The following is a 27206-nucleotide window of genomic DNA, read 5'->3' on the forward strand; positions in this document are numbered from 1 at the left end:
CACCTTTGTGGGAGAAGCCAAAAACCTATGTGGAGTTACAAGTTCTATCAAAAGAAAAAAGGAGACACCATGGTGGAATGATAGAGTGAAAACAGCGGTGAAAGAAAGAAACCAAATAAAGAAGGCACTGGACAAGGAGAAACAAAAACAGGGACAAGAACGAAATGAACAAGAAATACAAAGACTTCAAGGAGTATACAGGAACAAGAAACTTGCTGTAAAGAACATTGTAAGGGAAGAAAAAGAGAAGAAATGGAATGAGTTTGCAGACAAACTGGAAGAGGACAGTAGAGGAAATATGAAATTGCTATACAGAGTAGTGAAAAACAAGCGAAGGGATCAAGAGACCATAAAAGCAATAGAACGTGATGATGGAACTCTGGCACAAGAAGAGGGAGAAATTAAACAAGAACTCAAGATCTATTTCGAAAAGCTGCTGAATGGAGATACAGAAAACATAACGGATAGAGGAGAGCCAAGTCGAGGAACCACAACTGAACCACCAATTACATGGCTTGAGGTTGAAAATGCGCTCAAGAGCATGAAGAAAGGAAAGGCAGTGGGCGTAGATGAACTAAGTGCAGATATGCTGAAAGCAGCGGGAGTTCCAGGAATCCAATGGCTCTATAGACTGCTCAACAAGATATGGGAGGAAAATACTATTCCTGAGGACTGGAAGATGGGCATCATTGTACCTCTGTTCAAGAAAGGAAGCCGACAAAAATGTGCTAATTACCTGGTATCACACTACTGTCTCATGTCCTGAAAATATTGGAAAAAATAATAGAGACCAGAATCAGAGATATTGTTCAACCAATTTTGGAAGAAGAGCAGTATGGTTTCAGACCAGGAAGGTCAACTACAGACCTTATATTTGCAATTAGGATGCTAATGGAAAAATACTGGGAGAAGAACAAGCCTTTATTCCTAATATTTTTGGACATTGAGAAAGCATACGATAGTGTACCAAGGGAAAGAATTTGGCAATGCATGAAAGAACTTCAAGTGCGAGACAGCCTCATAGACAAAGTGAAAATGTTGTATAGTGGGAACAGAAGCTGTATTCAAGTAGGCTGTGGTTTGTCGGACTGGTTTGAAACAAAGAGAGGAGTGCAGCAGGGCAGCTCATTGTCACCACTTCTATTTATTATTGTAATGGATGTAGTAATGAAATCTATTAAAAGGAAAGAACATGGAGATATCAAAGCCTTCACATTTGCAGATGATGTTGCGATCTGGAGTGACTCAGAAGATGAATTGGGAGAGAGAATACAAAGCTGGAATGAGGAGTTCAAGAAATATGGTTTAAACATCAGCAGGACCAAGACGGTGGTGATGAAAGTGTATGGGGAAGGAGCAGAACCAATAGTCATGTTAAATGAAGCTCAACTGGACAGCGTTCCAGTTTTCAAATACTTGGGTAGCGTTATATCAAATGACAACCTAGCAAAACATGAGGTGAACAATCGAATCAATAAGGCAACACAATTCTACCACCAGGTAAGACACCTGCTGTGGGATGAGCAAATACCCATGAAAACAAAAATGACATTGTACAAGTCCTATTATACACCAATTCTTACATACAGTCTCGAAACCACAACACTAACCAATAGAGATAATTCCAAACTTCAGGCAGCTGAAATGAAATTCCTACGCACTATGATCCAGAAAACCAGGAAAGACAAGATTAGGAATGAGAAAATTAGAGAAGAAGTAGGAATAGATGACTCTCTCCTCAATAAGATTCAGATATCAAGACTGAAGTGGTTTGGTCACATGAAGAGGATGCCAGTAAACAGAACTGCAAGGAAGGAATTTGACAGAAAGATAGAAGGAAGACGACCCGTGGGAAGGCCACGAAGGAAATGGATAGATTTAGTTAAGAGCGATGTAATGCTGAGAGGTCATGATTGGGACAAGTTCGTGGAGGAAGAATGGTACAAGGACAGGATGAGATGGAGGAGGCTCATATACCACACCCGGGAAACTGGAGATGGTTTAGGATGATGATGATGATGACCATTTTATTTAGTTTTAAGTTCTAATGTTTAATTGGTTTAAAGACTTGACCTGAAGATTATTATTAGGCTGAAGATGCCCGAAACTAGGGCGAAACATGTTCCTAATTAGTATATGTAATTTATGTAGGATTTAATCACTACGGAATACGAGACTTATGCCGAAAATTGTTAGCAGAGTGTGAGAAAAAAATGTTATTTGCAAAACAGCAATTACAACTTTTCAAAATAATTTTTTTTTTTTTTTTTTTCCCATTCTCTGAAACTACTTAGAAATCGTTTCAATCCAAGCTTCTTTCGGGATGTCACTTAGTGCAATCTCGTACACTGGAATGGCCTCTTCATCTGACGAAAACCGCTGCCCACGTATTTTTTCCTTGGTTTTAGGGAACAGAAAGAAGTCACATGGGGCTAGGTCAGGTAAATAGGGGGGATGAGGTAACACTCACACTTTTTCCCTTTCCAAAAAGTCTATTGTTCTGGCAGCCCTGTGTGCAGATACATTGTCATGATGCAGCAGAAGGTGCCCACTCTTGGACTTTGGGTGCTGTTACCTCCAAGTGGCGAGGACATACCATTCAGCATTGACTGTACGACGTGTGTCCGAGGTCACAGAGGTGAGATGCCCCATTTTAGTAATTAAAAAATTAAAAAAAAAAAAGTTGCCACCATCTTCTTTCCGGAGCTCCGACTTTGTCGAAGTTTTGTGGGTGGTTCCTCCCCGGGAAAACACTACACAGAAGACTGTTTCTTCGTTTCAGGGTCATAATGGTAGTTCCCCCTGTGGGTGGGGGCGGTAGAATAACACCCACGGTATCCCCTGCCTGTCGTAAGAGGCGACTAAAAGGGGCCCCAGGGGCTCTGAAATTTGGAGCGTGGGTTGGCGACCACGGGGCCCTCAGCTGAGTCCTGGCATTGCTTCCACTTACTTGTGCCAGGCTCCTCGCTTTCATCTATCCTATCCGACCTCCCTTGGTCAACTCTTGTTCTTTTCAGACCCCGACGCTATTAGGTTTGCGAGGGCTAGGGAGTCTTTCACGCCCTTCGTGGCCCTTGTCTTTCTTTGGCCGATATCCTCATTTTTCGAAATGTCGGACCCCTTCCATTTCTTCTCTCTGATTAGTGTTAAATAGAGGATGGTTGCCTAGTTGTACTTCCTCTTAAAACAATAATCACCACCACCAATCACCACCACTCATAATGGTAGACCCATGTTTCCTCACCTGTGACGATATTGTAGGTGTCTTTGGACTGCCCTCCATTGAATTTTTCTAGCATGAAATGACACCAGTCCATTCTTTCTCCTTTTGGCTTCCTGTCAGGGAATGTGGCAACCAATGGGCACATCTCTTGGTAAGGCCTAAATAATCGTGAACGATGGTCTGCGCTGCTCTTGACCCAATATTTAAGGTCCCTTCAATGTCACAAAATGTAAGATGTGGATCTGTTTTGATCATTTCCCTCACAGCATCAATGTTTCCTTGAGTCACAGCTGTTGCTGGGCGATCGGTACGAGGTTCATCTTGAATTGACTGCTGACCCCTTGAAAACTCGCGAAACCAATTTCCAAGTGTGGCTCTGGAAGGGGCAGCCTCACCAAAAACGCGCAGCATAGAAGAATGGCATTCTTCGGCACTTAATTTCTTTTTATAATCATTAAAAATCATTGCTCAAAAATCGCGGCACGACAGAGCCTTCTTCCACAGTGCTAGACTCAGCATGGCCTGTGCTTCCTTCCCTTGCTGGGAAGGAACTACCGCTAGGAGGGGTTGCGCGCGCATGTTCCAAGGTCGAAAAACATCGCTCTTTCAAATGAAAATAATCCCATTGTCCTCATAATTACGGTTTACGCGCTGCTAAAAACTTTCAGTATAACCTTTGTATAATTGTATTGAATAGGTGGACACAGTAAATTTTATTCTTGAAATAATTTTACTTATGATCACATTAGACATCGGAAACCATAATGCTTGCAAACACTTGGATGCAAATTCACTGTGGTCTTCTATCAAACCTCCTAAAACTTCACTAACAATGTCTTCTGTCTTCTCCTGTACCAGATGTGCTTTCACTGTGTTTTGCAAAGCCATATAGGCCTGGAAGATGTTCATGGATATGCTGGTGCTGCCCGACCAGGGATGAGTAGCTCAGACGGGTAAGGCGCTGGCTTTCTGAGCCCAAGGTGGGAGGTTCAGTTCGGTGGTATTTGAAGATGCTTGCAATGCGCGGGTTGGACACGAAACTAGGCCTATTCACCTATTTGTGCGATGTCATCAGAGCTGCAGTAGACCTACGCTATGGAGGCGGACATTTCTTAACTACGAAACACACATGTACTGCATGGATTCGACAAGTTTTCATTGCGTAGGTCATACGGACGAAACTATTCACAAATTTGTGCGATGTCATCAGAGCTGTAATAAGACTTGTACCCGCTTCAAAGAGGAATTGTTGTTGTTCTCTGATGAATTACGTTGGGGTGTCTTGTAGGCGAGAATTATTTTTTCATTTTCTTTGTCTCGAAAAGCCAGGGGGTGGGGGTTTAATACACGAGTAAATACGGTAATTCTTTTTCTTTTGTTGCATGAATTATGAGTTGCTAGTGAATTATCCATCCGCGGCTTCTGACCTTCTACTTCTTGTAGATTTTATGATTTAAAATCGCGCAGTGCCTATCCCCATTATCTTATATTGCTTCTTCAACTGTTTTTGAGAAAGATTCATTCTTTAATTTCTTATTTACCTATGCATTGTTTTTTTGCGTTTTATTCGGCTGATGATGACCCAGATTGGGTTCGAAACCGGTACCGCTTCCACTTATAATTAAATAGGAATGTAACACTACATTTTGTATTTATTTGTATTGAATAGGTTGAACTACCTTATTTTTTATTTCAATTTCATTGTGATACATTTCAACACGGAACATTATGAAATTTTTATCTTTAAATGCACAAGCTAACCAAGCTAAACATAAAGCCTTCTCTTACATGGGCCTAAAGATCAAGATCGCTAAATTAGGAAAAGATACCGACTTCCTAAAACAATTACATAAAATCAGCTTCATGGTCCGTATCGCACTTCAATAGATTCACAATTAAGTATTTAATTTATTTTCCACCTCGTCGATACAATGATTGCTTAAGGCAATTTTTAATGGTCAAAAGTGGTACATGTTTCGTATATTATCAACATCTTCAGCCACATAACACTGTTTAGATGAAAAATATATAAGATTGACAAAGTAATGCTTTAGAGGAAGTGTCCTTAAAATTAACATAAGATTGACAAGATTAAAACAAACAAATAACTCAAGAGAAAATATATAAATTATTACTACAATAGAAAGCAGTCGTCAAGGAAACACTTGTACAATACTCCATACAGAAATTGTCCTAATAAATATTCTTTTCTTAATAATTCATGAAAAAATATTAATTTATAAATTAAAAATTATACAATTTATAAGTAATTATCGAAACGAAGAAATCCTGATATCACAGTGCGGCTCTTATTATTAATGTAGATGAAAATATAACTAATTCCTAGTTGTCAAATCTTATTAAGCCTGCTTTCCTTTGGAACAGTAACTCCTGTCATTCTTTCACAGTTTTGCGCCGGGTGTAATATTGATGATGCAATCTTCCTTGCTCTTGCACCTGAGGAGGTGGAGGAGCGGGGGATATAGGTGTGTCAAGAACTTCCTTGCTGTCACCTATAGCTTCAACTGAGGAGGAACAAGTTGTAGGGCTATCTGTAGGTGGAGAAATTCCAATTCTTTTTTCGTGATCCTTCTCAAGCATTTTCAAATATACTAGAATTTGATAATATAATGGATTCTTATATTCTACAGCCTCATTAAGGTTATCATTTTTCTTTACAAGTTGGTCTAGATGAATGTACAGGTCTTCATATGTGTTCATTAAGCTGCCCTTTTTTAACTTTTTTATGATGGTCAGGTCTTGTTCTATGTTGGTAAATTTATGACCTGTGGCAGTCATGTGTGATCCCATTGCTGAGAATCTTCTATGTTTTTCAGCATTCACATGTTCCAAATATCTAACTTTAAAATTGCGGCCAGATTGTCCTATGTATGTATTCTTACATTCAAAGCATGTGAGTTTATATATTCCGGAATCAAGAAATTTATCTTTTTCCGAGAGATTTATTGTATCATGGTTGAAAATACTATGTTTCATGTTGTTATTGGTGGAAAATGCAATTTTGAAATTTTTTCTCTGAAATAAATTTGTTATTACATGAATGTTTGGATTATTATATGTGAACTTGATATATTTTTCAGTTTTACTAGGTTCGACTGCTAATTTAGATTGTTGCTTCTCCGAAAATTTATTAATTATTTTATCAATCATGTTATTGTTGAAACCATTCAAGAGGGCTTGTTGTCGGATAAACAACAGTTCTTTATTCCTTTCAGATTTGGATAAAGGAATACTAAACGCTCTGTTAACGTAACTATAATATGCTGATCTTTTCTGTGCCTCAGGGTGTAACGAGTTGTTCTTGATAGTGGTCAGTGTGAAAGTGGATTTTCTGTGTATTTTGAAAGAAAATCCTTTTTCTTCTCTTGTTGTGACTATGTCCAGAAAATTCAGTGATTTTTCAACTTCTTCTTCTAAAGTGAATTTTATATTGGAATCCAAATGTAGGATTACGCCTAAAAATGCTTTGAATTATGGAAAAGTAACATCTATCCATGACCCCCAAATAGACTCGCGTCTGATGGGCGTAACCTTTCGAATGTTTACATTGACATACCGGTTAGTCTCACGTGCAATTTTCGACAATAACACATTACATAAAGTTAAAAACTTAAAATTTGGTTTGGGACCGGTTTCGACACATATCTATGTCATCATCATCTGATCTTGATTTTTAGGCCCATGTAATGATAGGTGGAACCTCTCTCTTAACATTGTGATTCTACATTATGCCACTAGACCCATATGGATGGTTAGAATAAGACATGCACACTACCTATTGCAGTTTTATCAGTTTGTAATGTATGATCCCACACACACACACACACACACACACGCATACACACGTTGCAAAGAGTTGAAAATGGCAGCAATCTGCTATATTGAATACAGTTTAAGCCGTTGAGAATTCTGGCTCTAATGGAAGTTTGCAGTGTTGTTTAACAAAGCTATGTAATTTTTAAAAAATTGTAATTTCCCTTCCTAAAATTAGGGTGCAGGCATTTTTAGATAGCAAGGATTAGTAGCTTATATGTGATAAATACTGGGCTCTTAAAATGGCAGTCATAATTATCATCATCTCTTCACCATGACACATGTCCACTGTAAGAAGCACTTTTTTTTTGCACATTAATACGATATTTCTTATATGTTGGAATGTATCAGTCCTGCTGTATATTGTCTTTTTTGTCAATCTGCCAAATATTTGAATTGGCTTGTTAAGATTTGCAATAATAGTAATGTACCATGAGGAAAGTCATTGGAAGGTTTAGAGTAAGAACTTCGTATACAGGACCATATTGGTTGCCATATAGTATAAGTGCTGTTTTCTGTACTTACTTTTAATATATTCATATGTTTCTTTTTTTTTCCTCCAGGAGCATCGAGTACTTTTGTCGGGGACACCATTGCAAAATAATGTGAATGAATTATTCTCCCTTTTGAATTTTCTGGAACCGACTCAGTTCTCTAGCAGTGAGGCTTTTCTTCAAGAATTTGGTGCATTAAAGAGCGAGACAGAGGTGCAGAAGTTACAACTTCTTTTAAAGCCGATGATGCTTCGTCGATTGAAAGAGGATGTAGAGAAATCGATTGCACCCAAGGAGGAAACGATAGTTGAGGTAATTATACGTTAATGTCCTAATTTTATAACTTCCTAATTTCAAGACTGTGTAACTTGAATAAGCCTAACTTAAAATTTCCATAAAAGAAATATAAATTTGATGTTGTATTATTGTAAGGTATGAATAGTTTTCCTTTGTTTCATTCCTGGCTGTTTTGTATTTCTTAAATTAGATATATGGATCATTATTGATATACAGGGTTATTCTCCTAAGATGTTGTATGGAAATAACGTCTAAACTATTAAAGATATCGGTATTCTGTTTTCATATTAGTGAATGATACCCAGGGGCACATTATTTTACAAGCCATATTAGGGGTAACATTGGACACTAATAAAACAAAATCATTTGTAAATTCACTGTTCTAATTTGTTGAAGGTAACAACATTAGCAGTAAGTTAAGGTCATGATTAAGCTAATACAGCTTTTTGTTCTTCATGTGGAGTGAACAGTTTCAATAATGTAACGAAAAATGTGATAAAATGTCCAATGTTTGACGGTAACATTATTATAGAACTAATCTCTAAATAGAACGGGAGAATAAGAACTTTGCTACCTTTACCTTCAGTAGCATTAGCATATGTAAGTTACCAATATTTAAAAAAGAAACATAAATTCTATTTCTGTACACTTGACACCAACAGCCATACTTTCTGTAATCACAATTCAATCAACTGTAGAAATAATAATTTCTCAACTCTGTGATATATGAATTAAAATGTTCCAGATGAGAGGCATTGATTAAAACTGATAGATGAAATGAAACAATTTAATTAATAAAAGCAAAATATGACAGGCATGCACTCGATGATGCTCATTTGCCTTTTAAACGACCCCCCCCCCCCCACGCCCCATCCTTGTGTCTAGAGGAAAGAAAGCGACAAACAACCCTCATTATCAATAGGGCGAGCCATGTTTCGGGATCAGAAGCTACCGCCTGGGGATACGTTCTTCGTCCCAACCTTATCCTGTGTAGTAGAAATTACATTTGTGCACACAGTATATATTTAGACAATCGGCAATATTCAGTTGCCGAAAAAAATAATTTCCATTATATTTACAAATTTTCCTGGGTTTGATTTCCTACCAGGAACTCATATTTTTAAAATGAGATTTCCACTTCTTGAGAGGCACATGGCCCTGAAGTTCATTCATCCTACACAGAAAATGAGTACCAGGTTAATTCCTGGAAGCAAAGAAGATTGTACATAGAGCTAACCACTCAGTCTTCTTACTGTTATTGTTATGTAAGGATAGTTGAAGCCTTCACCTTCCACTCTTCATGGAGCCTTCATGGTCTCTACTGAGATGGCTTCGGCTTTGCAGGTTTCTTGTAATCAAGATTAATATCTATGAATTTTTTGAGAATTTCTTTTAGACCTCAAAAATATTCCTGTTAAGAGATTTCTGCTTAATACAGGTTAAGTTTAAGGCAGATTTGACTACTGGAGGTAGCATAACTGTTACTATAATCTATTTACTAGAAACTGTCTCCCATTGGAGATGAGATGAGATAGTCCCATTGCACTCAGTATACTCTCAATTTGAAGAAAAAATTACAATGTACACATTTTCATTTATGTAGGGGATGGACTAAAATTTGGCACATTTTCTCCAGATTTATACCTAATTTATATTATAAATTCATGACAGAATATATAGTGAACAATTTGCAAAGTCTTAAGGCTCTTCTTACCTCTGGTTCCTTAATCCAGAAATGAGACGTGTTACTTTTAGGCAGTTGGTTTGATGAATGGATTTCTGCAAGTTTTCACAAAAGTTAGAAAAATAAAAATAGAAGATTGACTCAAGGGTATGAAGAATTGGTTTTACACTCAAAGGAGCTTGTAATATGTCAGATTGACATCCACGACTTAAATCCTATGCAACTGGAGCTAATTATTAGATCGGATTGATGGATGTTTTGGGTCTGGTTTGTCCTAAGAAGGACTACACAAAGAACCATTACCATTAATGTATAACTATACTTGTTGCTTTGTATCAGTGCCTTTAAAGAATCAGGTGGTACTCCACTGTTGCCTTGAGAACACCCACTTGATGTTATCACAATCTGTGGGGAGGCTGCTTCTGGGTTCCTTAGTGCAAACAATTCTATACCTAATTTACAAGAGTATCTAGACTTAATCACTGTGAGTCATTTTTTACAGCCCCACCCCAAAGGATGACTGTTATAAACCAGTTCGTTGTTCCAGCATTAATCTATTGTTTTCAAACACACGTGTTGATGATGGCTTGTGACCTTCGGGAGGTCTATTGCAGGTCTTTAAGCTGACACGTATTGGCGACCTGTGCATCTTTGAGGATGTGGCCCTACCTATGATGAATTTTATTGCTGAAGATGGCGCATGCTCACACATACACGCATGCACTCACTCACTCTCTCTATCTCCCCCTCGCCCATCTGAATTAACTAGTGAGGGTTAAAATTTCCGACCCGCCTGGGGATCGAATACAAGATGCTTGGACCAAAGGCTAGAACACTAACCATTAAGGCGTGGAACCAGACCATGTGTTAATGAAAATGATTATCCACAGCCTGTTTCCAGTCATTCGACCAGGTCAGGAATGGAATGGATGAAGCCCCCATCTAGTGGTGAGGAGAAGAAGGTTGATGAAATTCATAATCAATTTTTGATTAATTTTGATGATATGATCAATGTCTTTTGAGCAATTCCTGCAAATGCCGAGTGATATACCTAACAGCATCTTTCAGATGAATACTAAATATAAATGCCAGTCAGTTCTTAAAGTTGGGAAGCATTCTTTGAACAAATGCATGTAAATATAATAATTAATTAACTCATTTAGTTGGAAAGGTCTTAGGGGTTCATCATGTGAGCAGCGTAGGAACATTACCTATTCATACGTGTTGTCACTTTAAAAGCATTCTGGAGTGTCGTATCGTTTGTATGTAATACCAATATAATACCAATATAAATGGTTCGTTATTGGACATTATAAATTTTCCAGCTAACTCATTCCTGGTTGCCAGCGTTTCGTCCCCGTGTGCTAGGCTGGGCTCATCAGTTGATACCTAGCACACGTACCAAGACACATGGCTGTGCCAAGGAAGAGAAGAAGTGGCATTCAAGACTTGTATTTGGAGAGGCATAGGAGTGAGTTGCGAAGGCAGAATAACGAACTAGAATGTTGTGAAGAGAGAAGCATGCTAGCAGCAATACGAAAAAAGAAAGCAACATTGAAAATGACAAAATCTGACATAAATCCCTGTTACAAGTAATGGTGGAAGAGATGGTAAAAGGGAAATGAGAAATGGGGAGGAGATACCAGCTATTTGACAACATTAGATAAAAGAAAGGAAGTATCATATCCTCATAATTTGCCTGCTTCAGTTTCCCGGGTGTAGTGTACAATCTCTCGCAACTTCTTTCTGTCATATTTTAGTTTCTGTTCCTCTATGTCCTCCCACTTGGCATCTCTCTTGCTGACCTCCGATTTCACTGAGTCTATCCATCGATTCCTTTGCTTCCTAACTGACCTCTCCCCTTTCACTTCTTGGTCAAAGTAATTCCCTGTTGTTCTGTCCAGCCTCATTGTCCAATCCATTGTTGCCTGCGTCTTCCTAGAAGCTCGGTAACAGGTATTTTGATGCCTCCAGGTAATGAAAAGGGCACAAGACAGAGAAATTGTAGGGTTATAGCCATGATTGGACCTGCCGAAAGGCAGAACCCGTATGACGGTGTATCCGTTGTGTGGTGCATCATTGTGGCAGTCCTCTTTGCTACAAAGGTGGTAGATTATACACACACACCAACTTCACATGTACCATAAAACGAAATACGTAAGTATTATGGCACTAGCACCCTCTCTCTTACAATATTCAACCTGTGGAGGAAGTGCGCACTAATAACTTTTCTTAATGACAGAAATATGAGAACAGTTGACCACATTAATAAATCTCTTAGAAGGATTTGGTGGTTGGAATGAAATGGGGTGGAGAACTGTTAATGACTTCAGCAAAACACCGAGGCTCCAAGCCGATTTAGTTCGCTAGCAACTGGAAAGATTCTGACTGAGGCCACTTAACCGCAAACTTACGGGTGATAGGGAAGAAATGTTTCTTGGGTCCACCGAGCTCGATAGCGCTTAAGTGCGGCCAGTATCCAGTCACAAGTAACTATTCACATTTTGGTTCCGTATTGAATTTGACGTATATGTCAAATATTATTATAATATTTATAGGTCCACCTGTTCAATACAATATAATCCACTATTTCATCTGGTTAAAATTTATACATAATACATGAAAGTCAATGGTACATGTTGCACCCTCTTTTTATGGGCATCATCAGCCTATATCAATCTTAAATATTAATGGATATGGAATCTTTCAAATCTTATGAACTATAGAGTGAAATGTTGGACAATGATTTCATAAAATATTATACTATAACATCTAAAATAACGATACTGCACCAAAGTATGTTTAAAAAAAAAAAAACAGTGACTTAACAGTTTTTGAAGATTAAAACGTGGTTAATCATGAATATTTGAGAGTTTAAAACCAAAATGGATCCTCTTCTTATATATCATTAAGACTGCGACGGCCTTGAGTGTAAGCACAATCATCAAAGGGGGATGTTCGTTCCTTTCCCATAGCATGAGTCCAAGATAGTAAAATCACTGTCAGTTATTTAAAGCAGAAGTGTGAACGTAACAAATATGTTAAAATGTGTACAGTTGATATATCTGAAAGTCATAGAAAAGAAAATGGAACTTCTTATGGAGGCGTTGCTAATGATGAAATGTTGTGTCAAAGCTAGCGGATGTCAGTAATTGTGTTGGTGCGGTAATCAATTGGATCCAAAAGACGGTCAAGTGGATGTTATTAACCTTGTTGAAACATTTGTTGGAAGAAATGATCAAGTTTTTTTGAAACAAAATGTTAAAGAAAGTTAGTTAAATAGTACTCTGCATGAGACTTCCCGTGCTTACACTCAAGGCCGTTACAGTCTTAATGATGTATAGGAAGCGGATCCATTTTGGTTTTAAACTCTCAAATATTCAAGATTAACCATGTTTTAATCTTCAAAAACTGTTAATTCACTGTTGTTGTTTTTTAACATACTTTGGTGCAGTATCGTTATTTTAGATGTTATAGTATAATATTTTATGAAATCGTTGTCCAACATTTCACTCTGTAGTTTATAAGATTTGAAAGATTCCATATCCATTAATTTTTAAGATTGATATAGGCTGATGATGCCCGCAAAAAAAAAAAAAAAAAAAAAGTGGTGAAACATGTAACGTTGACTTTTATGTATTATGTATAAATTTTAACCACATGAAATAGTGGCTTATATTGTATTGTATTGTATTGAACAGGTGGACTTATAAATACTATAATAATATTTGAGATATACGGTATCCAGTAATCGGGAGATAGTGGGTTCGAACCCCACTGTCGGCAGCCCTGAAGATAGTTTTCTTTGGTTTCCCATTTTCACACCAGGCAAATGCTGGGGCTGTACCTTAATTAAGGCCACAGCCGCTTCCTTCCCATTCCTAGGCCTTTCCTATCCCATCGTTGCCATAAGACGTGTCGGTGCGACGTAAAGCAAATAGCAAAAAAAAAATTACATTCTTGGGTCCCTCCAGCTTTGAATGGCATAACATGTTGGAGATCACAGCTCCAGTTTATTCTCTGTGTGTCCACTCCTCTAGCGCAAAAAGCAGCGGACAATGTTGCAGCAAGTATCAATCTCTTCTTCATGTTGTGGGTAACTGTCCAACCGGAGAACTTCTCAGAACCAAACTACATAATGTCTTTGAGCTACTGGAATGGAGGTTTATGAAGAGATCCACTGCCTTGCTGATAATCGGAGCAGTCATCTTATTGACATGGCAGGCGAGGCAGAAATGATTGATCCAACCATTAGATTTGAAGTTTCAAAACTACAGCCATAGGAAGCTGACATGGAGAAAGACTTTATCAGCCAAACATATCATTGTTTTTGGATAAATATAATGTGCGTAGCATTAGAGTGAATGGTCTTGTCCTTGGTGCAATAGGATACCATACCATATTACCTTTTTTTTAAGTCATTTGGCAAGGACACTGCAAGTTAACAAAGGAATTGCAAGAAAGCATAGTAATCAGTATTATAAGGGACTCAGTAGCTATGTATTTTATTTATTTATTAATGTCTTTCTCTTCCTTCAGGCTAGCAACCCGTCGGAAGGACATTTGATTGCTTTCAAGTCTTGCAAAAAGTAAAATGCAAGACCGTAACGGGTCACATGGCCCAATACTTGGAAGGAAGATGATGATGATGATTAATGTCTTTCTGTACATGGCGGGGCTCAGGCTATGAAGCCTGCTATTATGCCAAACCATATAGTTGTACACCTGTGTAAACAGAATATTATAACTACTTAAGATTAACAATAAGTTTAATGTAATTTAAAATTGGCGTGAAATGTAATTTAACTAAAAATGTAAAGTATCATAATTTGTTTTTAACATTTTAAAATGAAGTTATGGTACTTACTATTGTTAAAACTATACCTCAAAAATTGTCAATGTTACTAATCTTACATTTATATTTTATTCATTTGACTTAATCTAACATTTGAGGGTACTTCTTGGTGTAAATTATTCTGATTGTAGATAAAAGTTCCAGCACATTCTTTTGAATACCTTTCAGTTAAACGGCATTCAAACCATCTAGAGGCAACAACAAAATTAACTAATAGGTTGAAAATAGTTATTCTGTATGTCACTGGCAAGCCAACCTTGGGCCTGATCAGGTAGAAAAAAGTAATTAAAAATATATTACCTTGCTGGTGGTTCAAACACTCCGGTGCCTGAGGATATGTTCTTTGAATTGTCTTCTAGGTAGTGAACTTAAGAGTTTCGGTAACCGAGAAGACCTGGTTGTTGGACCTCAACCCAAAATCTGATGTGGAGTTGACATTTATCAGCAGATGAAATGAGAAGTTCCTTAATATTTGAAGCATGGAGTCACATGATAAAATACTCACCATTAATTGCAGATGGTTTATTATTTATTTATTTATTTATTTATTTATTTATTTATTTTATTTAATTTATTTATTTATTTATTTATTTATTTATTTATTTATTTATTTATTTATTTATTTATTTATTTATTAATTAAGCGTTTGGCTGTACATACCAACATAAGTCAAAAATAAATTGCGCATTTACATTATTTACAGTTTGACTTTCAAGTTGTTAATAAAGTTTATTACATCTGGACCTGCTTCCACAAAGTCACTGAAGTTGCCACTATAGGAATGCTTCGGGCAGTCATTCACTATCTGCCGTATGGTCTGCGTGGGAGCACCACATCTGCATTCTGGCGAAGACGTATGTCCCCACTTGTAGAGACGATCAGGGGCCTGTTCCACGAACGAACTTTGCAACTTTTCAACTTTGCACTTTTCACTTTTCAATTCTTGCAAAGTGCAAAGTCTTTCTGTTCCACCATGAACTAGGCTGTACTTTTCAATTTCTTCGCAAAGTGAAAAGTCTTTGCGAATGAGTGATCCGATCGAGTTTATTCTATTAGTAAACTGTATATGATTTTAATGCTTTACTTTTCGCGGCGAACTTGGCGGTATAATTGTCGTACCATTTAAGTTTTTATCGTGGGAAAGAAAGGTTATTATAAGAAGCTGGCTGTGCTGGAAGTTGTCAAGGAGAAACGTGACATCCTTTTTTGACAACTTTAAAGATAACCTCTCAAATGATGACACACATCAATTAACGAGAGTACCGTCAACACATATACACACAGAAAGACATTCACCCTTCATTAGAAATCCGTCGCTATATTAAGTGGATTATCAGGCCAACGTACTGTTAGGAAATATTACATTTACTATAATATCTACGACTTTGGTAACAGTTCTGCAAATAATTGATTTTGATGTCCCATGCATTGCTGTTACACAGAACAGCTGGGCACCATTTACTAAAAAATGTAAACATAAGAATTTGTTCTTTTTTGGAAAGGAATTTACTTCTTTATCTTTCAATAAATGACCGATCATTTCAAGAATATAGTCAGCCTCTTGGGATAATACGAAATCACTCGCGATATTACGTCGAAGTGAGGTTATGAAAATTAATCTTGTCTTTGTACGTTCCATTATTGGATTCTTCATCACTGTCCTCACTTGATGCTAACAAAAGCTCACGTCGTGACGTGTTTATATCACTAAACCAAATTCTACGCCGAGAAACTAATGTACATACTTGTTAATTAACATATGAAAAGGGAATCATCTCTTTGCAAGATTTATGAAAACTTTTCACTTCATTTCTTTGCACTTTGCATTTCTGTACCAATAGAGGAACATAACAGGCTTGAAAAGTGAAAAGATTTCTAACTTTTCACTTTTCACTTTGCAAGCTAAATCTGAAAAGCGATGGTGGAACAAAATCTGAACTGAAAAGTGCAAAGTGAAAAGTTGCAAAGTTCGTTTGTGGAATAGGCCCCAGCACATCTGCCATGGTTTGTTTTTACCCTGTTTAGCGTTGACCACGTTTTCCAGGATAGGTGAAAGCAACTTGGTGGTGTTGTGGTGCTTGCGATGCCTTGCAGCGGACATGGAGTGTTTTTCACCATTTCTTCCTTCCAGGTTTGCAAGAGGTTGAAATTATTGTTTACCAGGTGCCTTGCTGTCCGGATGGGGAATACCAGTCTTACTCATGTCCGTAGGTTTAACCCAATGATACTTTCACGTGTTCCTTGGGAGGTGCTAAGCGAGCACAGCCTTCTGGCAGCTAAACAATCTTAGTGATCTGGTCAGTTTACTTATGAGTATCATGAGGAAATCTAACACAAATAGTCCTTTTAAGGACATACTTCACAAGAATTGGACCTGGGATCCACATGTTACAGATCAATGTGGAGGGCATAAGCAGAGCAAAGGGAGAGTACTTATCTAAAATTGCTCTAGAAAACAACTTTGATGTAATTGCCATTCAGGAAACACAGATGGATTAACGGGCAATGACTAGGCTCAGCTGCCAGTCAACAATTGATAATGGAATGTACACTGCTACAGTTTTAAGTGCTTGGAGTACCATGTGTCACATCAGGATACCTGCTCTTCTTTTCAGTAGAGAATTTAGACCAGCCTTGTTCAGATTTAAAAGTATGTTGTGTTAATGAAAAAGTAGGGATTGTTTTCAATTCAAGGTCGAGTAAGCACAGTATGGGATATTGTTTAATTCATACTTGTAGTTAACTCAAATTCATGATTTTTTCTTTTTTTTTTTTTGAACACTTCTTGTTCAAATTAGATTCACTTCTGTATAATTAGCATTCTAGAAGTATTAAGTTATATTTGTTCTTTGGGAATGTGGATGATATCTTGGTGGTCTAGATATCTACTGTAAGGTTTTGCATGTAGATAGTTAAAAATTAAATAACTGGAAAGGAGATTCAATCTATTCAATACTCAAAAGAAAGAAACGTAGCAATCACATTTCTATTTAAATGGGACCGGTTTCGACCTTAGTCTAGGTCATCATCAGCCATAAAAAACATGTAAAATGTTTATGAATGTTGGAGGTCAGTTTCACTTTCTGTTAGGCACAAAGACACGACACCACATTCTGTCCTGCACAAAGTCACAACACTACCAATCAACATGCGAAGATCAAAAAGGCTTGAATTCGCAGACGAACAAATCTGTAGTAGAAAGCCGCCAGCTCCCGGTGACCAGCGCAGCACACTCAAGGTCACGCGCTGCGGCCAAACACCAAAGTAGAGTGGAGAGCGTTTCGAAGGTCCAGAACCTGTCACGGCAGCGGGAAGCCAAGTACGTATATAAAAAATATACGACGCCAGTTAGTACAACCGAATGAGCACCCGTACTCCAGTTAAGTTCTTGGTAAACAGTTGACTTGAAAAAACAATTGTAGAGAGAAGAAAAAAATGTAGTAAAAAGCGCAATATCGGAAAACAAATGAAAACTTATATGCACAGTGCGCTATTTTTAAAAAGAAAAATTTTTTAGGTTATGATTGTTGTAGTCGAAGTTGGCGCAAGACAAAAATTTTTGAAAGAGGAGAATAAATTAAACGAGGAAGAGTGATAGTGAAATAAGAGAAAGAATAAAAGAAATTGAAGTTAGATGGTAATGAGGAAAGATAAGATAGGGAAATGAAGGAGGGGTAGTTTAAGGTGGGTTAGGAGGGTGGGTTATTGGAGGTAGAAAATGTGGGTGGGAACTATGTAAGACATGGAAAATAGAATTGGGGTTTTGGAATTTGGAATTTTTGAGAAGAAGAATTAGGAAGTCAAAAAGGATATTGGGTTTTTCAGAAATGTCGATTAAATTGAAATTAGGGTTGAAGTACTGGTCAAGGTGGATAAAGCAATTTTCAGTAATGTTTAAGAGGGGGCCTTTGTTAATGATTTTAAGTATGTTTATGTCATTGTCAATACTGGTGAAACTATGTTTGGAGTCTTGTATGTGCTGTCCTATGGCAGAGAATCTGTTGTATTTAATGGCGTTGACATGTTCAGAGTACCTGATATTGAAGTTGCGGCCAGTTTGTCCGACGTAGGAGGAACTGCAGTTGTTGCATTTAAATCTGTATACACCAGATTTAGAAAAAGCATTAGACTTATTTAGAGATTTAGAGTTGTGTAAGATATCAAGACTTCTATTGTTAGTTCTAAAAGAAATTTTCATATTATGTTTTTTAAAGATATTAGTTATTTTATAAGCATCCTGAGTAAAAGTGAAGGTGGAAAAAGCAGTTGGTTTTATTGTGTCTTTAGATAAAGTGTCTTTAAATGTAGATAGTTAGGTTGACCATACTTATTTTTACGTTTATGCAATCTGTAGTCATATTCTGTTGTTTAGAATTTTTTATGTAGATTAATGTTAATTATATTTTGCAGGTTGAGCTTACCAACATACAAAAGAAATATTACAGAGGAATTCTGGAGAGGAATTTTTCATTTCTTTCGAAGGGCACTACTTCTGCTAACGTTCCAAATTTGATGAATACAATGATGGAGCTGCGGAAATGTTGTATTCATCCATTTTTACTGAATGGTAAGTTCAATGATTTTTATGTAAATACCTTGTAAGTGATGTTCACTTTCTTGAGTTGTGATTTCAAATTTTGTTTTTTCAGGTGCCGAAGAGCAAATTCAGTTTGATTATCGGCAGTCGAAACAAATGAGCAATGATGATCCTGATGGCTATTATCAGGCATTAATAAATTCATCGGGAAAAATGGTGTTAATTGATAAGCTCTTGCCTAAATTAAAAGCAAATGGACATCGAGTTTTGATTTTCAGTCAGATGGTTCGCTGCTTGGATATTCTGGAAGACTACCTAGTCTATCGAAAGTGAGTTCTTACATTTTGTGAAATTGCACTCAAATGTACAGCTTTTCAATTTTAATGAAATATTTAGCTGTAATTTTAATATTACTTGCTTTTCCCTGATGAAATAATTTAAAACATATAGTCAGCTTATGTTTAATGCCTTGTATTTGTACACACACTTGGACTAGAACAAATTTAAGTAAAAAATGTAGTAAAGCTATGTTATTTACATTAGATTGCTAATAGAATTTGTTTAATAATTATTTTGTTTGCAGTTGTCATTTCCCTTCTGTCTGGATCCATGGCTAAATGCTTATCATGCCGGCCCTTAGTTCAAGGAGTCTTTGGTTCAATTTCCGGTCGGGTCGGGGATTTCAACTTTCATTAGTTAATTCCTATGGCTTGGGGGCTGGGTGTTTGTGACGCTTTCAGCATTAGATTTCATCTTATATAGGGCACCATCCTCACAGGTTACGTATACGGTGTCAAATCGAAATACATGCAGCAGGCCTTTCTGGATTTTTTTGTTTGAAAAACATTATCATTACAAATGCCATTGTGGCTTGTAAAATAATTCACATAATCATCTTATATATCTGAGTTTACATGTTTAAGTTTTGAAAAAAATATGAACTGTTAAAAAGTCATGAATTTTAGCAAAACTCTCTGCCATTCTTAGAAGAATGATGTTGCTATTTTAACTGTTGTGTGTGAATGAGTTTTTGGTCTTGGCTCAAAGGCTGGTTGGATTCCAAACAGTTCCACCATTAGTTTTCATTAAGCGATAATGAATGGAGTAGTTTCTAGTTGCTTTCCTCACTGAGCCAGAATGTGGTTTTCTTTATCAGTCGGCTAATCCTATCGAAATGTATACTCTAGCTAATCATATAAGCCATAATGTCACACGATCACGGGCTGGGTGGATATGGACTGGTCTTGCTGTCGTCACTGGTACGTCGTTCATTTTTATATTACCCAAGCCAAAGACAGGTTCATTAAAGTAGCAAACGTTAGAACACATTATTGTGTCCTAAGTACAAACAGAAATGAAAGGAAGGAGTACATTGGTGTAGGGATTTCTTGGCTAGTTGATACATGGAGTTTCTTTCATACATGACCAATACATGGGTGTGCTTCTATCTTTGAATTTAAATGAAGACTTTTGCTTCACATTGTCCAAAATGGTACTTGTCACTTTTCCAACATATTGCAGCAGTGTAAGTTCATTGCCAAAGCATGTATTGTACGAATGTATATTAAAGAACAAGACGAGAAATATTATATAAGACCATAGCACGGGACGAGGTATAAAAGTTTGACACTGTTTGTTTTGTAGAAGTCTGCCTACTGTCTGATTTTTTTATTATGGACAGTAGAGTTTAGGCATTAATTACAAATTAACCGATTGACCTATTTCAAAATTAGTTGTACCAAAATTTCCCTTGTTCAATCCTGCATTAGAGCATGCAGGAAATATTGTTTTTGAAGTTCATTAATTTTTTTAAAAATTGTGGTTGTACATATGGTTTGGGTTTTTGGCTTCTTCTCTAGGAACTGCACACTTGAAAATATATGCATGGAAAACAACATATCCGTTGGTAATGGCATTTTTATATGTATTCATAGTGTAATACCCAAGTTACTTTTCAACCACCCCATAGAATGTTCTTATTTTTCTAAAGCAACTTTTTCTGATTTAGCCCAGGATAAACGTACAACAGGAAACTTGGTTTTATTTTGAAGCACTCAGTTGTGGTTACCTGAAACTGCAACCACTGTAACTGTACAGTGTGATACTGAATTTATAAAGAGTAATATTGATTCGGAAGTTGTTTTTGCGCCTGACCGTGCAATTAACAGCAGGCAGGGTGGTGAAACCGGCCGGCTGTACGGTTGCTGCGTACACTCACCCCGGGATGGTGTGAAATGGAATGCCTGTGACTTTGATTTGTCTGCATGTTAGCCACATCAATTGCAGATCCTTTCAAGTGAGGTGGAAATGTAGGAGACACCCCTGTGTACCAAACAGTGGCAAATTGTCTCGGATTATCATTGTTGTCACTGAATAGAGTAGCTGCCACTTCAAAGGAGATAGATAGAATTATATAATCCAGGTCAAGAAAGAAGCAGTGTTTGAGGCCTGGACGTTTGAAAATCCAACTCGGTGATTTTACTTTGGCCACAGTACCAAGAAATATGGATGATTTTTTACATTAATAAGGCATTCCCCACAATTGAAAGCCTTCACCTGAAACTGTTGGATTGAATGGTGGGTTTTACTGATATGTCAATTTCTATGCTTTTAAACTCTGGAAACAATGTACACGACATGCTTAGAAAATGGAAGACTACCACTGGGAGAAAGATGGACTATCTGAAAATGTCCTTTATTTCGAGCCAGTCATAAATCAGCATGAATAATTCATTGGAGCACAGTGACTTATCATACGGAGAATAATGACAGAATTAAATATTGTGAAGATATTTCTTCTTATTCTTCCGCTTTTCCCACATCTGTGGGGTCACTGGTTCGAACTGTGTTGCACATGTGGATTTGGCCCTGTTTTACAGCCGGATGCCCTTCCTGACTCAAACCCTATATGGAGGGATGTAATCACTATTGCATGTTTCTGTGGTGGTTGGTAGTGTAGTGTGTTGTCTGAATATGAAGAGGAAAGTGTTGGGACAAACACAAATACCCAGACCCCGGGCCAGAAGAATTAATCAGAGGCGATTAAAATCCCCGACCCGGCCAGGAATCAAACCCGGGACCCTCTGAACTGAAGACCTCAACGCTAACTTTTCAGCCAATGAGTCAGACAAATATTGTAAAGATATGTAAATAATATAAATAAGCCTTGTAAAAATTGTAGCTAACCACTTGTATATCTGCAATTGAACACCCAAAGTCCTTATCAGAAATGTGAAGGGAAGTTGAATTTGTACAAGGAGGTTAAAAGTAAATAAAAGGCTGTATTTGTTGTGATTTGTGTTTATTACTGAACGCGGCAACACTGTACCAATTTCGCCACCTCTTCTGCTGTTAATCGCATGCTCCAGCACACATACAACTTCCCATTAATATTACACTTTATAAATTCAGCATTACTCTTTACGGTTACATTGCTTGTCGTTTCTGATAACCATGATTGAGTGCTTCAAAACAAGCCCATGTTTCCTGTTGTATGTCTATCCTGGGCTGAGTAAAGTTGCTGTAGAAAAATAACTTTCTTTGGGGTGTTGGGAAAAAGTTGCAACTTGAGTATTACACTATGAATACATGTGGCTATAGCATATAAAAATGTTATTACCATCTGATGAGTAGTTTTCCATGTTTATATTTTTAACTGAGTGGTTCCTAGAGAAGAAACCAAAAAAAACCAGCCAATCTTTACTACAACCACAAATAAAAAACAAAGAAAAAAATTTATCTTATACACTCTAATGCAGAATTAAACAAGAAAAATAATGGTATACAGTGAAACATCGTTAGTGTGTTTCTCATTAACACTTTTTTTGCTTAGCAGGTCATAAATTCGAAATTCCGATTCTCATCATATTAAATCTATATAAAATTACCTCACTTATTGTATCACACATTTTCACTATTACCACTTAGTATGATTACATATATCGTAGCCCTGAAAATTTAATTTGTCATCCCTTGTGAAACAAACTTGATTTTGAACTCTGGTAAGATCTGTTGCCATAAGGCCTTAAATTCCTGAACTTCACAGGAAAAGTTGGATGCTCGGGGAGGGAGCTGTTAGCCTCAGGAATATTCAATTTTGCTTGCCGGTTAGCAGCAAGATTCTGAATAATACAGTGAGAGTATTTGTGCTTGTATTTCGCTTTCTGTCCAGAAATTAGAAATTTATTTTTTGGCGAGTGGTACAGTGAAGTTTCTTTGCGTGATACTGTAGCCTATATCTGTCTTACGAACATAATAATGTGAAATCGATTAGCGTGGTGCATATTTGTCTTGTGATGGCTTAGGTATGGATACGGAGGAAGTGAAATTCCTTTCTAATGAAGAGAGCATTTAAATGCCAGGATTATCCAATTTCTCAAGAGAAATGTTAGCTTGCATGAATGAATGTATGAATGTGTCTATTAGAAAGTAGACTGGCATCTGCATCCTTAAGCGTTCAGAGGTCGCGAATGTTGAACTCGCACCAAGGAACATAGAATAGGAGGTAGGGATCACTGGAGAGATGCGCAATAGCAAAGCAGAGCTGTTAAGGTGCTGGTTTTCTGAGCCCAATTTGCCAGATTCAATCCTGGCTCAGTCTGGTGGTATTTAAAGGTGATCAAATACATCAGCCTCATGTCACTAAGTTTTACTGGCACATAATAGAACTACTGCGGGACAACATTCCGGCATCTCGGCGTCTCTGAAAACCATAAAAGTAGAAAGAGGAATGTGAAAACAGTAAAATTATTACTACTCAACCAGGCGATTTATTTTCAGTAGGCGTACTAATACCGTCATACTTCACAATAAAGACAGTATTATTTATCTTTCCTTTTTCCTCTTGCCAGGATTATCCAATTTCTCAAGAGAAATGTTAGCTTGCATGAATGAATGTATGAATGTGTCTATTAGAAATTGTTGTCTAACACTCTTCAGCTTCTTTGCAATGTGTCGAGTACCACCGATTGTTATGTGCCGCTTAGAATTATGTTCATTGTGTTTATGATTCCCTGCAGTGTTTATCAGAAGTGTTGCATTCCTCATCCCTCGAAAAACATGTTGTGACTTTGTTTGGCATTTTTATACTTAAATGCAACAGTTGCTCATAAAGAGTCATAAGCAGCGAACACTCACTGCCAGAGTGTATAATGTGCTCTGTGTATCTATGACCAGTCATGCTACAACCACGACCACAACCTCATTTACTGTAATCGACAACAGATATCGATTTTTATCAATTGCCTTCGAGATTGTGGAACTGAATACACATTTCCGATACGCAGTGCGCATCGCTTTGGGTGCATTTGTGTAGAGAATATATAGCACTATCAAGCAAATGGGAAGGAAACTACAGTAGTTACATTCTCAGAAGCATTTAAACGTTCATTGGAGAGCTTTTCCGATACTTTTTGCTGTTTTCGTATTAAGTGGGGTATATGTCAAGATTATTTGCACAGTTCGTGCAATGAATCAGATTTTGCGAGTCCATTTTGCTAAAAATACGGCACTTTAAATTTTCTTGAAGATCATATATAGGCAAGAAAGGAGATATGAAAAAAATTGTGCGTATCGCTATTACAAAAAAATGTGGCTCCTAGTTATTGTACATAGTATAAAGCATTTCTGTTGCTGTGAGAACACCAGATAAATCCAGTTTCATATGTTCAGTTCAAAGGAGAACTTGAAACTGAGAAATGCTTTGTGAATGACAACACTCTTAATAGGGAATTCAGACTTCTCAGATTTAATGATTAGTTCTAGGTGAAATTGATAAACTACTGAGATGAAAATACACTGACTGACAGAGCAAATGCAACACCAAGAAGGAGTGGTTCGAAAGGGATGAAAGTTGGGGAAAAAACAGAGACGGCACAGACGAATAATTGATGTTTATTTCAAACCGATATGCAGGTTACACAATGCGCACGGCATCGACTCAGTAGGATGTAGGACCACCGCGAGCGGCGATGCACGCAGAAACACGTCGAGGTACAGAGTCAATAAGAGTGCGGATGGTGTCCTGAGGGATGGTTCTCCATTCTCTGTCAACCATTTGCCACAGTTGGTCGTCCGTACGAGGCTGGGGCAGAGTTTGCAAACGGCGTCCAATGAGATCCCACACGTGTTCGATTGGTGAGAGATCCGGAGAGTACGCTGGCCACGGAAGCATCTGTACACCTCGTAGAGCCTGTTGGGAGATGCGAGCAGTGTGTGGGCGGGCATTATCCTGCTGAAACAGAGCATTGGGCAGCCCTTGAAGGTATGGGAGTGCCACCGGCCGCAGCACATGCTGCACGTGGCTGTGGGCATTTAACGTGCCTTGAATACGCACTAGAGGTGATGTGGAATCATACGCAATAGCGCCCCAAACCATGATGCCGCGTTGTCTAGCGGTAGGGCGCTCCACAGTTACTGCCGGATTTGGCCTTTCTCCACGCCGACGCCACACTCGTCTGCGGTGACTATCACTGACAGAACAGAAGCGTGACTCATCGGAGAACACGACGTTCCGCCATTCCCTCATCCAAGTCGCTCTAGCCCGGCACCATGCCAGGCGTGCACGTCTATGCTGTGGAGTCAATGGTAGTCTTCTGAGCGGACGCCGGGAGTGCAGGCCTCCTTCAACCAATCGACGGGAAATTGTTCTGGTCAATATTGGAACAGCCAGGGTGTCTTGCACATGCTGAAGAATGGCGGTTGACGTGGCGTGCGGGGCTGCCACCGCTTGGCGGCGGATGCGCCGATCCTCGCGTGCTGACGTCACTCGGGCTGCGCCTGGACCCCTCGCACGTGCCACATGTCCCTGCGCCAACCATCTTCGCCACAGGCGCTGCACCGTGGACACATCCCTATGGGTATCGGCTGCGATTTGACGAAGGGACCAACCTGCGCTTCTCAGCCCGATCACCATACCCCTCGTAAAGTCGTCTGTCTGCTGGAAATGCCTCCGTTGACGGCGGCCTGGCATTCTTAGCTATACACGTGTCCTGTGGCACACGACAACACGTTCTACAATGACTCGGCTGAGAAATCACGGTACGAAGTGGGCCATTCGCCAACGCCGTGTCCCATTTATCGTTCGCTACGTGCGCAGCAGAGCGGCGCATTTCACATCATGAGCATACCTCAGTGACGTCAGTCTACCCTGCAATTGGCATAAAGTTCTGACCACTCCTTCTTGGTGTTGCATTTGCTCTGTCAGTCAGTGTATTTAATATACTTTTGTTGATGACTGTGCAGGTAAATCAGTGAAAAAAGGTTAACATAACAAACAATGGCAGATAAAAGTACAAAGGCAATGGAAATTGTATATTTTGCTGTGATCTCAGGAGCCTTTCATCAGAAAGCATACTGGCAGAAGAAATAATGAGTGCAGAAGGAAATAAAATTTTACTAAAGCTGTTGTTGCTATGTGGCAAGGAACGCTGTTCTCATATGTACAGTGCCATTGTAGATAGAAATCATAACTTAATGGCATATAAGAAACAACCCTGACTGGAGAAAGCCCCCAGGTGTAGCCATTATAAATAACCTTCATCTTGTGAATCCCCCAGAAAACCAGACTGAGGAGAGCCTGCAAGAAATCTGTCCTCATCGTACAAGGAGTAATGAGAGAAAATTGAAAAAAAAATATTATTTTAAAGACGTATGAAAAATGGAAACTTCAGTATGATCACAAACTATGAACTTAAATTTATTGTTCCTGGAGATAATGCAGGAATTGCTCATGATGTGATTTATGTGACAGAATGTGTGACCAGTTTGAAAGGAAGATGAACCAGGTGCAAGATCAAGAAATGGCTTGATGAAATAAATACAAATACGAAAAGATCAGGTCAGGCAGAAGCAATAATGGATAACGAGGGGTGAATTTTAGCAGGGTAGTGGTAATCGTCAGTCACTCACATATTCCTATACCTGACTACCTGACTTTCTGGAGTAGACATTAATGATGGTGGTAAAGACGTTCTCTTTCATCAGCATTGATCTTAGGGCTGATGGATTAAAGATGGCTTCTTTTGGATGGTTTTCAGATCCTAGATACTGTGCACTTGACAGTGTAACTATAATTTATCCTTAATGTGTCAGCTGGGAAACGGGAGGAGGAGGGTGGTGAACCAAGTTACTGTTCTTCTGTTGCTAATTTGCTAGTTTTCTAAAACATACATAACTGTCTCAAAATTGTTCATAAGCGCTCTGTTTGCTAGTAATGTAAAGAAATAATGTGAAATTGGGTATTCAGTATTGGATTCGTGTTTACAGCTGACCAGTAAACAAAA

At 38.1% G+C, this 27206-nt stretch overlaps 1 protein-coding gene across 5 annotated transcripts in view; it reads left to right on the forward strand.

Moving 5' to 3' along the window:
- LOC136877494 (chromodomain-helicase-DNA-binding protein 6) overlaps positions 1-27206 on the forward strand; it is a 703291-nt gene that overhangs the window by 174870 nt on the left and 501215 nt on the right. For all 5 annotated transcript variants that reach the window (XM_067151592.2, XM_067151593.2, XM_067151595.2 and 2 more), the window contains exons 14-16: positions 7621-7863; positions 18798-18954; positions 19037-19253. In XM_067151592.2, coding sequence (XP_067007693.2) covers positions 7621-7863; positions 18798-18954; positions 19037-19253 — 617 coding nt within the window. The remainder of the gene's footprint in view (positions 1-7620; positions 7864-18797; positions 18955-19036; positions 19254-27206) is intronic.

Source organism: Anabrus simplex, chromosome 7 (assembly GCF_040414725.1).
Source record: "Anabrus simplex isolate iqAnaSimp1 chromosome 7, ASM4041472v1, whole genome shotgun sequence".
Lineage (NCBI taxonomy): Eukaryota > Metazoa > Arthropoda > Insecta > Orthoptera > Tettigoniidae > Anabrus > Anabrus simplex.